The following is a 14,130-nucleotide window of genomic DNA, read 5'->3' as shown; positions in this document are numbered from 1 at the left end:
GATAGGAGACTGTGATGGCCGCTCCAGAACCTTCATCGTTTTCTGCTCTAACCACTGGAGGGTCAACTTGGCTTTGTGCTTGGGCTCATTGTCGTGCTGGAAAGTGCAAGAGCGTCCCATGCAAAGCTTCCATGCAGAAGAATGCAAATTGTCTGCCAGTATTTTCTGACAACATGCTGCATTCATCTTGCCATCAATCGTCACAAGATTCCCGATGCCTTTAGAGCTCGCACCCCCTCAAAACATCAGTGAGCCCCCACCATGCGTCACGGTGGGGATGGTATTTTGTTCACTAGGCCTTGTTGACCCCTCTCCAAACATATCACTTATGGTTGTGACCGTAAAGCTCCATTTTGGTCTCGTCACTCCAAATTACAGTGTGCCAGAAGCTGTGAGGCGCGTAGAGGTGTTTTTGTGCATATTGTAACCGGGCTTTTTTTGTGGCATTGACGCAGTATAGGCTTCTTTCTGGCAACTCGACCATGCAGCTCATTTTTGTTCAAGTCCTGTCGTATTGTGCTCCTTGCAACAACCACACCATCTTTTTCCAGAGCAGCCTGTATTTCCCCTGATGGTACCTGTGGGTTCTTCTTTGCATCCTGAACAATTCTTCTTGCAGTTTTGGCTGAAATCTTTCTCTGTCTAGCTGACCTTGGCTTGGTATTGAGAGATCCAAGAATTTTCCATTTCTTAATAAGTGATTGAACAGTACTGACTGGCACATGCAAAGTCTTTGGTCGTCTTGCATGAACAGCACGTTTGAGATCTCCCCAGAGTGGCTCGTTGACATTAAGGATAGGAGACTGTGATGGCCGCTCCAGAACCTTCATCGTTTTCTGCTCTAACCACTCCTTTTCCATCTTTATAAAGTTCCAATCCCTTGTTACGCAGGTCTTTTGACCGTTCTTTTCTGCTCCCCACGGCTCCATATCTAGCCTGCTTAGTGCATCCACGTGAGAGCTCACAAACTCATGGACTATTTTTACAGAGACAATAATTGCAATTTACAAAGGCAAAGGTGTGGGAAATAACCTTTAACTGCCATTTTCACCTGTGTGTGTCACTTTGTGTGTCCGTAACAAGGCCAAACATTTAAGGATATGTAAACTTTTGATCCGGCTATTTGGGTTATTTCTGTTTATAAATATTGTTTAAAAAGCAGCCATGTAAACAACCATGTAAAAAAATGTCTTCATATGATCACTATACTTGAATCAAAGACAGTTATTTTGCATGAGTCATATTTTCAAAATTTACGCCAAAATTTCAAAATGTATGCAAACTTATGAGCACAACTGTAATAATATTATTGTACCCAAGCTAACACAGATACATACATTCTGTTGTGAGACTCTCATTCACAGTATACACATAGACACACACGTTTTGTTCTTGGCTGCTGTCTACCTTTTACTAATTTCTCCATTATTGTCTTGCCTTTTATCTATTTAAAACATTTAGTGATTTCTCTTTCATTTTGTGTAACAATTTTCTTATTTAAGTGGAAAAAATATGACATGACAAAACAGAAACAACTCAACAGACTAAACTAACTTAAATAAAAAAGAGTCACATTACGGGACTCTGTGTGTCTGTCGGTACTCTTCCTTACTCACACTCACCACCCCTCATCTCTCTCTTTCTCCATCTCTCCTGGTGGGTGTTAAGCGAGTCATGTCAGGGGATTTGTGTGTGTCCTCCTTCATCGCCCCATTACACACCCCTGGGGGGCCCCTGCGCCTCCCTCACCTCCAAGAGTCTCCCCCAGCGCTGCTCCGATGTGCTCGGCTGCTTCTTGAAGAATCTCCCCGGCGACTGTCGTCACCACGGACGACGCCCCATCATCCCCTGCGTCCTGCTGCCTGTCATGATGGACCACTCGCAGGATGCTGGACTCCAAGGTGTGGTACTCCGAGCTAGGATAGGAGAAGGGGGTGAGGGAGATATGGATGGCTGCTGGGGAAGGAGTGCTGATTGTGATGCATTTGCATAAATACAACTCCCCTTTGGGTCATGAGTGATGCACACATGCAGGCCAGAAGTACACACCCAAACATACTTTCAATCTAATTTTTTCATCAACAAATAATCTTCTGAGCCAAAATCCACTGTATCTGGATATTGTTGTTCCACAGTCACTACAAACTGACCTGGTGTTTGTGCTTTAAACCATGTTGCACATGTAAGTGTGTTTACCTATCTAGCAGTCCATCTCTCAACAGAGTGAGGGAGAGTTTTCCGATGTGATGAAGCTTCACGAGGTCTACATCTTCTCTCCACAGCAGCGAGCTCTCACTAATTTTTACCTTTCGCAGATACCTCACCGTCTCCCCGGGCAACTTAGCGTCACGTTGCCGGCGGCACAGCACCGGCACACACACCCTACCTGATGTTTCCTTCTGGAGCACACAGGGGCACAGTAAGTCAAAAACAGAAATGGAATCTGATGTTCCCACAAAGTTAAGAAATTAGTTGTATTTGAATAAATTAAATTGTTAAAGCTTTAGTGCAAAATTCCTGCCTCCCCCATGAGGAATTGTAAGTAATGACAACCAAACTGTTGGCGCATCGATACCTTGGCGCTGTTCAGGGTATTGAGGGACAAAACAGCTTAATAGGGGACAGGACACTGGCATGCTTTATCATGTGAAGGAGTGTCCTTGATTACATTTACATATTGTAGGAAGAGCAAGTGGCTTCCTGATTCATATGTCATTTAAAAATTACATTGAAAAGCAGTTTGCTTCAGTATTCTATTACAATAGTAAGTACAAAGGGCGGGGAACACATAACAGTAGTATATACTGCATAGACACAGCACAAGTTTCTAAAGTGAGGGCTGATAAACTTCCAGGTGCTGCCAAGCACTGGTAGGATGTGCCTTGTATGGCCTTTTAACCTTTGAAAACTTTGACCTACTGAAAAACACAGAAACAGCACACTCGCATATAGAATTCATGTTACCTGGCTGAGGTGTAGTGCTATGCAAAGAGTTGCAGCCACAGTGTCAACATCTGGCTCCGGTCCACCTAAAACAGCATGGATGGGATCTTCTAAGGCCTGGAAACACATACACAAACAATTGTTGGCTTCTTCATTTCTAAATATGCTTGACAAGACATCAGTCATTGATATTTAATTTATTTGTTCTCCAACATCCAACAATGGAAGTAGGTGGCACTACTGTACATCATTGTTTGATTTGATAACTGATATAACACAGTTTCACTTGAAACTCATTAAACCAGAATGACTGTTAGATGACTGCAGCATTTTGAAACCAATTGTATGTATTAATAATAGAATAATGGTGCTGCAAGGTTGAGCTAATTCTTGAAAGAGAATACTATTCAATATGCACTTCACTGGAGGAAAAATAATTTGTAACATTGAAGCAATGGTCAACATTAGCGAGTAAAACGTTTTCACTGGAAACTCAGAGAAACACGCTGTATCAGAGAAGTGATGAGTCCCATTAATTTAACTAAACAATGCAGACAAACACTCCTCATTTAGGTTAAGTGGACATTAATGGCAGCTCCATTACAGAGATTAAGCATTCATCTCTGTGTGAAAAGGCAGAAAATTAGGTTTCTCCCTTCATTTATTGACTGGGACTCTTGGTATTAGAGTTTAACATGGCATTCCAGCATTTATATTTAATTAATAAAGTTATTTACATGAGTTACATGAGGGCACACACCCAAAGGTCAAGTCTCTGAATAATCAACATTAATCTTTGTGAAAATGTGTAAAAAGATAGTTTTAGGAATTCAAAACATCATAACAGAAATTAGAAAAGGCTTTCTCTTTAATGACATGCATCCCCATACATTACACTTACTGAAAGTGAGAGGAAGCACACAAAATCACTCACCCATTCCCATCTTGCACTTGGTGTTATGTGTCAATCTGTAATGTTTTATCTAAAACCGATAAGTTGACTCACCACTGCAGCCCGCACCATTAATCAAGAAGCAAAATGTGGATACAATGAATATCCCATCTATTGGTAGCTCATCTGAATGGGCTTATAGAATGCTCTGGGAAGTAGAAAGTTTCCACAAAGAAAAGGAAGGAAGCCTTTACCATTCATCTTTCCAAAATAGCCACAAGCTCAGTTGTATATCCTCCAACTTAAGCTAACACACAATACACTGGCTTTGTGGCGTTGAAAAATAACTTTGATAGAAGCCCATCTGGACTGTAAAGTGAGTATTTGAAGTGGTATAAGTTTGACAATGTCATGCACTTTTTGGTATACCCTCTAAAAATTATTTGGCAAAGTTATTCAGGAATCAGACATAGGTGGATAGTTTTGTGGCCAGAAATCTTTACCAAAATGTTCAAACTTGCTAGTCACAAATTGCTTACTTTACAGTGTTCCTGTCCATTTTTTAAAGAGGACTAGTTCTTCCTATCCCAGTAAACAATTTGGCCTATAGTTACTTCTTCTTGTTTAAATAAAAGCACATAATGTTTGTAAGAAAAAGGCAGATGCATTCCGTGCATATCCCTGTCCTGTCCCAGCTGGCTAGTAGAATGAATACATTGTGAGGAAGTTACAAGCCAGCTCCATGCTGTACATCTAAATACAAAGCTGACTAAATGTTAAAGGTCCAATATGTAAAATGTTTACTGTAACAAATCCAAAAATGACCCCAATATGTCATCAGATATGAAAGAGACATCCAAAGTTGAAATACTACTTTTCTGACAACAGAAAGTGGAGACAGCTTAGAGCCCAAAAGGATGTCGAGTTGGCTAATTTCCTCCTGACCAGGTAAGTCTTAGCTTCAGGTTAATTTATCGACATGTTATGTCATTTCAACATTTGTGTACTCACATTGAATTATATAGCTTTGGTACCTGAGTTGTTTACATACTCGCAAAAAACAATTGAGACACAGCCAGTAAAGTGATCCCGACTGGTCCTGGCTAACGCCACCATGCTAACCCTGCTAACGGCTATTGTTACCAGAGGACCAGGCAAGCGGGCCACGGCTGTTTACACCGTGCAGCGAGTTCAGCGGCCGTAGCCGACAGTAGCCGACAGCGGCCGTAGCCGACAGCGGTGAGTCATTTTAAGCCCAGAGAAGGGGCTGTAAATTGGGAAGAGAGGACCGTGAGTTAGAAGTGTGATTAGCGATTGTTGCCGTAATTCTAAGCCAATAAAGTGTGTATTTCAGTTGGGTGGAAAAGGACGGCGAGGTTGTGGAATTTTTAGCGGTTCCTATTTTTTTAATTCTAAGCCGAGGAAGTGTGTCTGTTAGTTGGGAACCTAGCTCCGCGTGAGCACGGGCTTTTATGACTGTCAATATAGCCATAGCAGCATCTAACGTTAGCTACTCCGCTGTGCTGTGAAGTAATAAATGTGAGACAAGCGTCTAGCAACATTGTTGTGGCTGGTGCGGTCTCAGCCAGGCAACCAATGTGAACTTCGAGTCTGGGGAGGAGGGGGTGGGGGGAGATGACTCTCTCCAGTATTTTGAATTTTTACTGCAGTAACTATTTTAAACATTAGCTGTAAGTATTACATATTGCACCTTTAACTGGGATTGATTGACTATTGACAAAATTGACTATTGACAGAACGGCTGCCTTGAATGTAGAAAAACAAACTTATGGTGTTTGTTCTGTCAAATATACAATGAAGGCCGGTGATTTTAATGAAGCTGAATGCTGGGAATAGACAAATAAAGTACTGCTTATTATGCATATGGAATGGAGTTTGTGTCTTGTTTCTGTTCATAGAGCCCAGGCATGGGCTGCACTCCGGTCGAAACGTTTTTTTATAAATTTTTTTGGATCAGCCTATAAAGAGAAGCGAGATCACATCATCGACCCACTGGTTTGTCTCTCATCTGAACACTGGCCAATCACATCCCACTATGGCCCACTTCCATCCTACCACAAAGAGGGAGCACATTTGAGTCCCGCCCCCACCGGCGGTGAAAGTAGCTCCACAAAGTGCCGGTAGCTAGCTAAAAACACGAGATTTAAGCCTGTCAAACGATTATTTTAGGTCCTTTTGTCTGTCAGAGAGAACAAGTTGCTGATGTTAGTAATGTATGTGCAAGCTAAGGCACTTGCATCATAGTAATGTAACTTTCTGATTTATCCACAATAACACAAGCTGCAGCTTTAGTTTAACTTACAGACTTGTCACTTACTTACTATACAGACATAAGACATATATAAGACATCTTGTTGACACCCAGGCTCTACTCTCAACCTTTAGCCAACCTTTAGCAATCTTGCCATCAGGACCCAGGCAACCTTTTTGACTCAGTGAGTACATTATCATACTCTCTTACTAACCACCCAGTTAAGTGAGAGTATTAGGGGATGGAATGGTGTTTCTTCACCAGCCAAATGGCTAGTGAACGTTAAAATTTTACTTTTTTTTTTTTTTTTAGGTCTGGTGAGTCAAGCAAATCTACCATCCACTTACATATTTTATCAGCATTTTGCTGGTAAATGGTGCTAATATCTGGTGCTAATATTGAATCCTGCTGGTATGTACATTTGTGGAAGGGAAGTGCCTGGACGGTTGGTGTCACACCGATTATTTTGGGCTGGTCTGGGTCTCAAAAGTCCAGGGCTGATTTTTTTTATCCCAGTCCAGTCCTGATAGGCCATATTTATAGAGCCAGACGGATAAATGAAACGAGTGCCTGAAGCACAGAGAGGGAGGAGAAGAGAGAGGTAAAAGGCTGTTGATTAGACCCAAAATGAGAGGAAGGAGTGGAGTGAGATTGGAGGAAAGAGGGCAATGAGTTTGAAGAGGCTTATGGAAAAAGGGGAGCTGAAATATAGGTATGGGAAGCAGATTGGGGAATCAGACATGTAAAGGAGTTTGGGGGAAATGAACAAGGGAAAAAACAGAGGAAAGACAGGTGAAAAAATGTGATAGGGAGAAGAAAGAAAAAGGAAGAAGAAATTAGAAAAGAAGGAATGAAGATGAGGCAAAAAGTGGAAAGGGAGAGAACCCTATGAAGAGGAAAGAGGAGGTGTGTCAGTGGGAGAATGATAAGTCTGCAGCCAGTCCCTTCATTAGAGAGAGAAAGAGAGAGAGAAAATCAATACAACATAGCCAGAGAAAGGAAGCCATGCATTAGCGAGAGAGAAAAGGCCACCAGTGTGTGTGTGTTGTGTGTGCATTGGCCATCTGATATCCTTCAATCTGAGTGCTCTCCCTCTGAGCTCTTTCCCCTTTCTCACCACAGAAGCCTCTCCTCTCCTCTCCTCCTCACAGGCCAGTTTTTGGATATACAGTATTATGAATCTCCTTTAGATGCCCTGCTGCCTCAATTTGAATATTCAGCAAAATATCTCTCCAAGATGAGATTTACTCGCTGACAGTAAATTTTCCATGCATAAAATCTGTGAGGCCGTAAAACCTTTAAATGTACAGTATTCTGAAACAGTAAATGTTTACAAATCTGGTGTTAGCAACCATTGGAGTATTTGGTGCCTGTCCAAGCACATTAGATGGAAGTCAAGGCAACACTGTTAACAAGTCACCAGTCCATCACACACAGACATCTCAACTGATCTATGGAGTCTCTATTTCATCTGAACTGCATGTCTCTGGACACAAACATGAAGCACCCAGAGGAGAAACCCTCTTACTGTAGCTCGGGCAAAGAGACAAAAAAACACAGGAAGGATCTGGGCTGAGAATGAGAGGCAAGTTCTTCTTGCTGTGCAGTGAATGAGCCACAATGCTACAATTTACACAATATGCATACAAACATTTACACTTTTGTAATCTTTTTCATAACATCTAATGTATGACTTGCAGTATACTTTAAACTATTTGTATTAGAAAATAAGAAAACACTTAGTAATTTGTGTGGAATATGCTCAGTAAACAATTCACCATGTTCTTTGCACAAGTAAAAAGGTAAATGTTTTACGTAAGAAGATTTAGACTCAATCGCAGTAATTTATGAAAGATGGTATCAATATTCTGATTAACATTTCAGGCCATGCTTTCTTATTTCCTTTTGGTTTGGTCATTCTAATGAATGCTTTTATAGTAATTGTACTTTCAATAGCCAACCTTTGTTTTCACACCAGGAGTGCCTAGAAAGGCAGTTAAGGCAATTTGGACCTCCTTTATCTAGCAGTATGTTTTACATCTCACCTGTTATGTGTTGTAGTAAAGATTTATTGGAATAAATTGTAACGTTGGCACACCTAATTTTGGTACAAAGTGCATAGCTAAAGCCTGAAGAGAGTGTGTGTGTGTGTGTTGTTGTGTGTGTGTGTGTGTGTGTGTGGGTGTGTGTGTGTGTGTTTGTGTTGTGTGTGTTGTGTTGTGGTGAGTGAGAGTGTGTGTGTGGGTGTGTGTGTGTGTGTGGGTGTGTGTGGGTGTTGTGTGTGTGTGGTGTGTGTGACACTGAGAAGGACAGATGGTAGAAGTCCACTCAGCACATTGCTTCAGCTCTATGCCAAACAATGGGAGAGTGAAGGAGGAGATCTGTTGAGCTATACAGAGAAAAACTGAGTATGAAAAAGATAAGGTTCAGTAAGCTAAGAGCCGGGCAATTAGAGGTATGGATGTTCTGGACGGTGGCCAACAGAATGCAGAGAGAGAGAGAGAGAGAGAGAGGAGATGACAGAGAGAGGTCAGCAAAACAGGGAATCATCAAGTTTATATTGGAGGCGAGTGTGTGTGTGTGTGTGTGTGTGTGTGTGTGTGTGTGTGTGTGTGTGTGTGTGTCCGTCTGTGCACATGAGACAGAAAAGGTTGATAATCATGACATGTATTGCACTTTACCTGCAAATTCGAAGACACTCATCAGTTCCTTATCACTCAATTACCCTGCTGTTCTCTGATCTGCAGATTTGCTTCTTTGATCTTCTCTCCTCCTCAGCTTTCCCCTACGTTTATGTGAAGTAAATCCCAGATAAAATCTCTTACCCTCTCTTTAAATGTAATTCCAGACAGGATGTTCATATGCATGTTTGTATTGTGCCAACAGACACCTGTTTACATGAATAAACTGAATTTTCTGAATACTGTAGAATGGCTGAAAATACCATTAACTGAGAGCATTAAGCAATTACAAGGCTGTATGTATTTTTTGTGTGCTCCCACTCCTTTGTAATGCATGAAAAACCACACCAAGTTGACTCATACAAAACAGCTAAATCATTACTACTAATTAGTTACTGAGCAATAGTGTGTGTACTCTTCAATGGCCAGCAGAGTTTTTTTCTGATCAATTCCTGACATTGTCACCGGCCCTTGGGAATGTTCTATACTCATCATAGAAATTAAACGACTCAGACAAAATATAAATGCCTCAAGTGTAGCAGTGCCAATATCAACTCGGCACTGAGTCATCACAAATAATCTTTGTAGCAGGTGTTGTGTGTTTACAGCTCAAAACCTTTGAAAGATACCGTCATGGCCATGCACTCTAACTGGTAATATGGTCATGCCATTCAAACAAGCACATATAGAAAGAGCTGTTTTCATGACCTTACAGCCCATGGCCCACAGCCATGTAGGCTACATCCCCCATGAAAGGCTTCCTAATGTGAATGCCTCTGTAAGTGTTGCGTGTCACTCCTGGCAGACTAAATGTACACAGACCAAGACTTTGTACAGAAATGTAAAATGAATTGAACCACATATCCATGATCTATAACAATATGCAAATGTCTGTGCCCCAAAGGTTCCATAGTCATATAGTCTATATAAATTAGGTTGTTTGGTATTTACTGAGGCTTTTTTTAATGTGTGAACCAATATTCAATCCTGGATTAAATGCAAATCATGAGTCAGTATCTGCAGAGCAATCAGATAGAAGGGATGACAGCCTCTGGCTAAACTTGTTGATGTCATGCCTTCCCCTCATCAGAAATAAGCTCCTCATTCAAATTCACACACTGATGTTCCTGTAAACACAACCAGCTCATCGTATGGGGCCAAAACACGCCTTCCTTTTTCCTATACTGTCATATTGTCGATCTACAGGTGCTTGGGGGACCGAAGAAACGTGAGAGGCTTTTGCCGTGCGCATTTTCAGCAACAGTAACGCAGCCTGTAGCACAGCAGTATCTGCTCTTCCTGTCATGGTCTCATTCATTACACCCACAACCTGGTGTTAACGCCGTTGAAGGCTCTCAACTCACCCCGAGTCTGCTCTGGACCCTCCGCAAATACTCTTCCATGTCGGCCTGTGTCGCCACGGCGTCGCTGCAGATCTCTCCTTAGACCAAGTTTCGGCAATAAGGATGCTGCTGATGATGTGTGTGCGTGTGTGTGTGTGTGCGTGTGTGTGTGTATATGTGTGTGTTTTTTTCCCCTCCGCTTCCGAGTCCCCCGCTGCGCTCACACTGCAGCACTCTCTGCTGCTGTGTGTATCGTCGGTCCTCCCCTTCTCTACGGGGCGAACCCACAACACCGAGCAGTGGGTGTGACGGCAAGAAGAGGAGATCCGACGGAGGCGCGCTCGGTGATTCAACCGCGCTCCCTGTGGTAGGGAGCCCCCCCAACCGTCCACCAGATAGCCAAGACACACAGACACAGACACACACACACGACCTATCCTATACCGTAGCGTTGCCTATGCCTCAGCGTCTACCTACGAGAAAACGTGAATGATAAATTGTAGTGCTCCAGCACCACTGACAGCACCCTCTCGTTGCCAGTGGTTTGAATGTTTATTTCAGCGCTCACACACTCCCGTCATTTTCACTTTTTACGATTGTTTTTCCATTTTGCCACAAAAAGATCAAAACAATGCCAGAATCAAAGTACACTGCAATGCCTTTCTTGTGTGTGTGTGTGGGTGTTGTTGTGTGTGTGTGTGTGTGTGTGTGGTGTCAGGAAGCACTTTAATTAATGTGAAAGATGACCATGTCAGTTACAACCAGAGAAAAGTCAGCCATGAAACTTTGATATTTAAAATGGACAAGGTACTGTCAGGGTGCCACTTGATTTCCCTCTCTTACACACACACACACACGTGTATGTGTGTGTGTGTGTGTTTGTGTGTGCAATGTATGTAATATATATGTGTATATATATGTATATATATATATGTGTATATATGTGTATATGTATGTATATGTATGTATATGTGTATATATAAATATATGCACAGTATATATAAATATATATGTATAAATGTATGTGTATACACACATATATATATACATATATATATAATATATATATATATATATATATTATATATATATATATATATATATATATATATATATATATATATATATATATATATAGTATGTCAATGCCAGGGCTACAGCTGGAAATTAGCTGTGAGAGGCTAAAGCTTCTCCTTCACTGTTAATTACTGGACTGTCCACAATATTCTAGACTAAATATTTAACACTGGAACCCATGTTAATACATTACACATACAGTTATACTAAAACTCATATAAGAATTGTGTTGTTTGTCTGTCTGTTCTGTCTGTCTGCGTTGGCATTTTTCACTGTTACTGTCAATAGCTTTCAGTTCTACATTCATTCGCGTCAACAGTGAACTCAAGTAGGCAATATAAGCATCTATAAAAAATGTCATGGTTTCCTATGTGGTGAAGATAGTGATACTCTAGTCTTACACTAATGGAGGCATTAATGTGTGTTGTACTCTCAGTCCAGAGTCAAGCCAGACATAATCAATATGATTTCCGGCCATACATGATTTCCGGTCACAATCTCACAATCTAAAAAAAAAACCAAGTAGGATATATATATATAAAATAATTCACCTTGCCACATCCTTGAGTAAGCCTGTCGGTTCTTGGGGCTTGGTACCCAACCTCGGAATATGGCATCCCTCCACTGACCGTACTGGCTCCCCCTTGAAAGAGCACCTTTGTTGTACCTTGTCAATCTCTAGTTGTGACATCAGTCTGCAACTGCGGATGTTGGAGCACTAAGCTAGTAGTTGTTTCTTGGTTAGCTTAGATGTTGGATATTGAAGTGTGCATTGATCCCACATTCTCTTTATGTAACCCCTTTCCTTGGGGTCAGTTGTGTAGTAGCAATCTAGTAGTCCTCAAACGTCTTGTTCTTGTTCCAGTAGCCCATTTCTCACCAGGTTTCCCTGGTTCCCCCTGTAACTTTCATTTCTCTGCAAATTGCTCTAAATTGTTCTCATCAAAACAAACTTATATTGGGAAGTTGGATCCAGTCTAGTCAAGTATCTCACCAGTTAGTGTGCGTGTGGGTACATAAGTGTGGGTGCATGCATATGTGTGTGTGTGTGCAAACAGGACACCAGTACCAGTCACTGTCCAGCCTAAATGTTTATAAAGCATACTCTGCTCAGGACCTACAAAAATTCATCTGCACTGGCAGCAGTTTTTTATACTACTGGATACCTAAATGACTATAAAAACTTAAATTAAAAATACCAAAATTCCTTTTCAGGTCTTTCCTTTATCACCAAAAAGTCAATTTGCACGTGCTTTTCATAATCCAAATTTTAATTCCAGTTTATCTCTTTTTTTTGAATTTTTTAGCAACTGTCCACAGTTAGGAAAACACTATTAACCCTCTAAAATTAAAATTTAGATTATTATAATTATTTAAAAATATAGGCACTGTGTTTTTTTTTTTCTCAGTATGAAACATATTCAGACCTTCCATGTTTTGACACTTAGAGTTGTATTAAACAGTCTACATTCACCAGGTTCCACCTCCGGGATTGCTCCGTTTGTGTTGGAATTTTAAACTCTGGTGTATTTATGAAGACTGTGGTTAACTGCTCCTCAGATCTCTGCAGGGTAAATCCGGACAGCTAGCTGCACGACTAAAAGAACTTTTGAACATACACCTGTTCCACCAAACAGGTTCCTTCCTGAGGCTTTTTTGCAGCGGCACCGGGGCTCCATCCGGCGCTAAGCACCACCCATGACGATTGTGGTTGGTTTAAAGAAATGCCGATAAACCAGAGCACGTTTTTCTCCCATCTGGGAATTCCGTGTGGACTAGCTAGACCCTCCTTTGCCAAACTGTGGAGGAAGGTCTGGCAAAGCGAGGTTATATGAAACATATAATATGTAATTTTCTGCCGCTCGGGGTCTCTCAAATCCAGACTGTTGATGACGTGAAGTTCATGGGATCATGGGAGTTGCTGTCTTCATTGTTAACCACTATTGCTGGGGTTTGTTGTAACGTTGCTCCCTGTTACTGGGAGATTTACTTAGCCATTGGAGGGTGGCGTCTCCAAAGCGTACCAGAATCCTCCAGATGACCCTTGTTGCGGCTCGATTTCGGCCTGGCGCTGGTGCCTGTGCTAGAGGGCATACACACTTTTGCGGGTAAACTCTTCTCGCAAAGTTGAGTTCTGCTCACCCAAATACAACTGGACTTTGACATTTTGGGGGTGGAAACCAAGGAGGCACTGGCCCTCCAATGATTTTTGAGGAAATCTCACCCACGGACCTCCTCAATTTACCTTGATTGACAGCTATCATTCAGGAAGCCTGGAGTTGGTGTCCTGGCCAAAGAACTGTTTGTCTGTCTTTGTTAACGATGTAGCCCAAGATAGTACCAGAAATAAAGGATTGTATAAGTGTGTCTCATCCGTTCTGTTGTTGGGATATGTGCGATGCTTTTGAAATGTCCTCAAATCCTCAAAAATGTTCTGGTACGGTTTAGCCACCAAGCATTAGCATGAGCCACTTGTCAATGTAGCACATTGTGGTAAGCTGGATCGATATTAAAATATCACAACAATAAATTAGGTCTCTACTGTATTACTGTGTTGCAGAGTGGCATGTAATCAGTGAAAAAAATGCTTTATTATTGCTGAGTATAATAATTTTACATTGTATGATTTACAATGTATGATTTACAATTACTCTCTGAGCATGTGGTGTGTGGTGAGTAACTAGAGGGGTCAAAGGTTGTATTTTGCCACTGACAGGCGATCAAATGACACATCATGTGTCATTAATTAAAATAAAATGTATCTGGGTCTGAACATTGTTGGAAACATATGATATATTGTACACATAACTTAAACTATATACTGTAACGTAGGTATAATTTTAGACATGCAGAAATACTCCATAATGTATACACCTCTCTGGCACAGTCACAATAGAAGCTCATAAAAGCATTACTGAAGTC

The 14,130-nt window shown here is 41.3% G+C and overlaps 1 protein-coding gene across 8 annotated transcripts in view; it reads right to left on the bottom strand.

Annotated features, from left to right (window-relative positions):
- The window catches only part of LOC116689702 (uncharacterized), a 47,214-nt gene extending 36,714 nt beyond the window's left edge, over window positions 1-10,500 (bottom strand). For 6 of the 8 annotated variants that reach the window (XM_032516295.1, XM_032516299.1, XM_032516301.1 and 3 more), the window contains exons 1-4: window positions 10,153-10,494; window positions 2,965-3,060; window positions 2,197-2,399; window positions 1,750-1,916 (exon numbers count right to left, since the gene is read on the bottom strand). In XM_032516295.1, the coding sequence (XP_032372186.1) occupies window positions 1,750-1,916; window positions 2,197-2,399; window positions 2,965-3,060; window positions 10,153-10,191 (505 nt within the window). In that variant the 5' untranslated portion in view covers window positions 10,192-10,494. Of the gene's footprint in view, window positions 1-1,749; window positions 1,917-2,196; window positions 2,400-2,964; window positions 3,061-10,152 lie in introns of all 8 variants that reach the window. The other 2 variants (XM_032516302.1, XM_032516298.1) reach the window with 2 other exon arrangements.
- Between the last annotated feature and the right edge of the window lie 3,630 nt (window positions 10,501-14,130).

The sequence above is a fragment of the Etheostoma spectabile genome, chromosome 5, assembly GCF_008692095.1.
Source record: "Etheostoma spectabile isolate EspeVRDwgs_2016 chromosome 5, UIUC_Espe_1.0, whole genome shotgun sequence".
Lineage (NCBI taxonomy): Eukaryota > Metazoa > Chordata > Actinopteri > Perciformes > Percidae > Etheostoma > Etheostoma spectabile.
The sequence above is the reverse complement of the archived record's forward strand: the minus strand, read 5'-3'. Positions and strand labels throughout refer to the sequence as shown.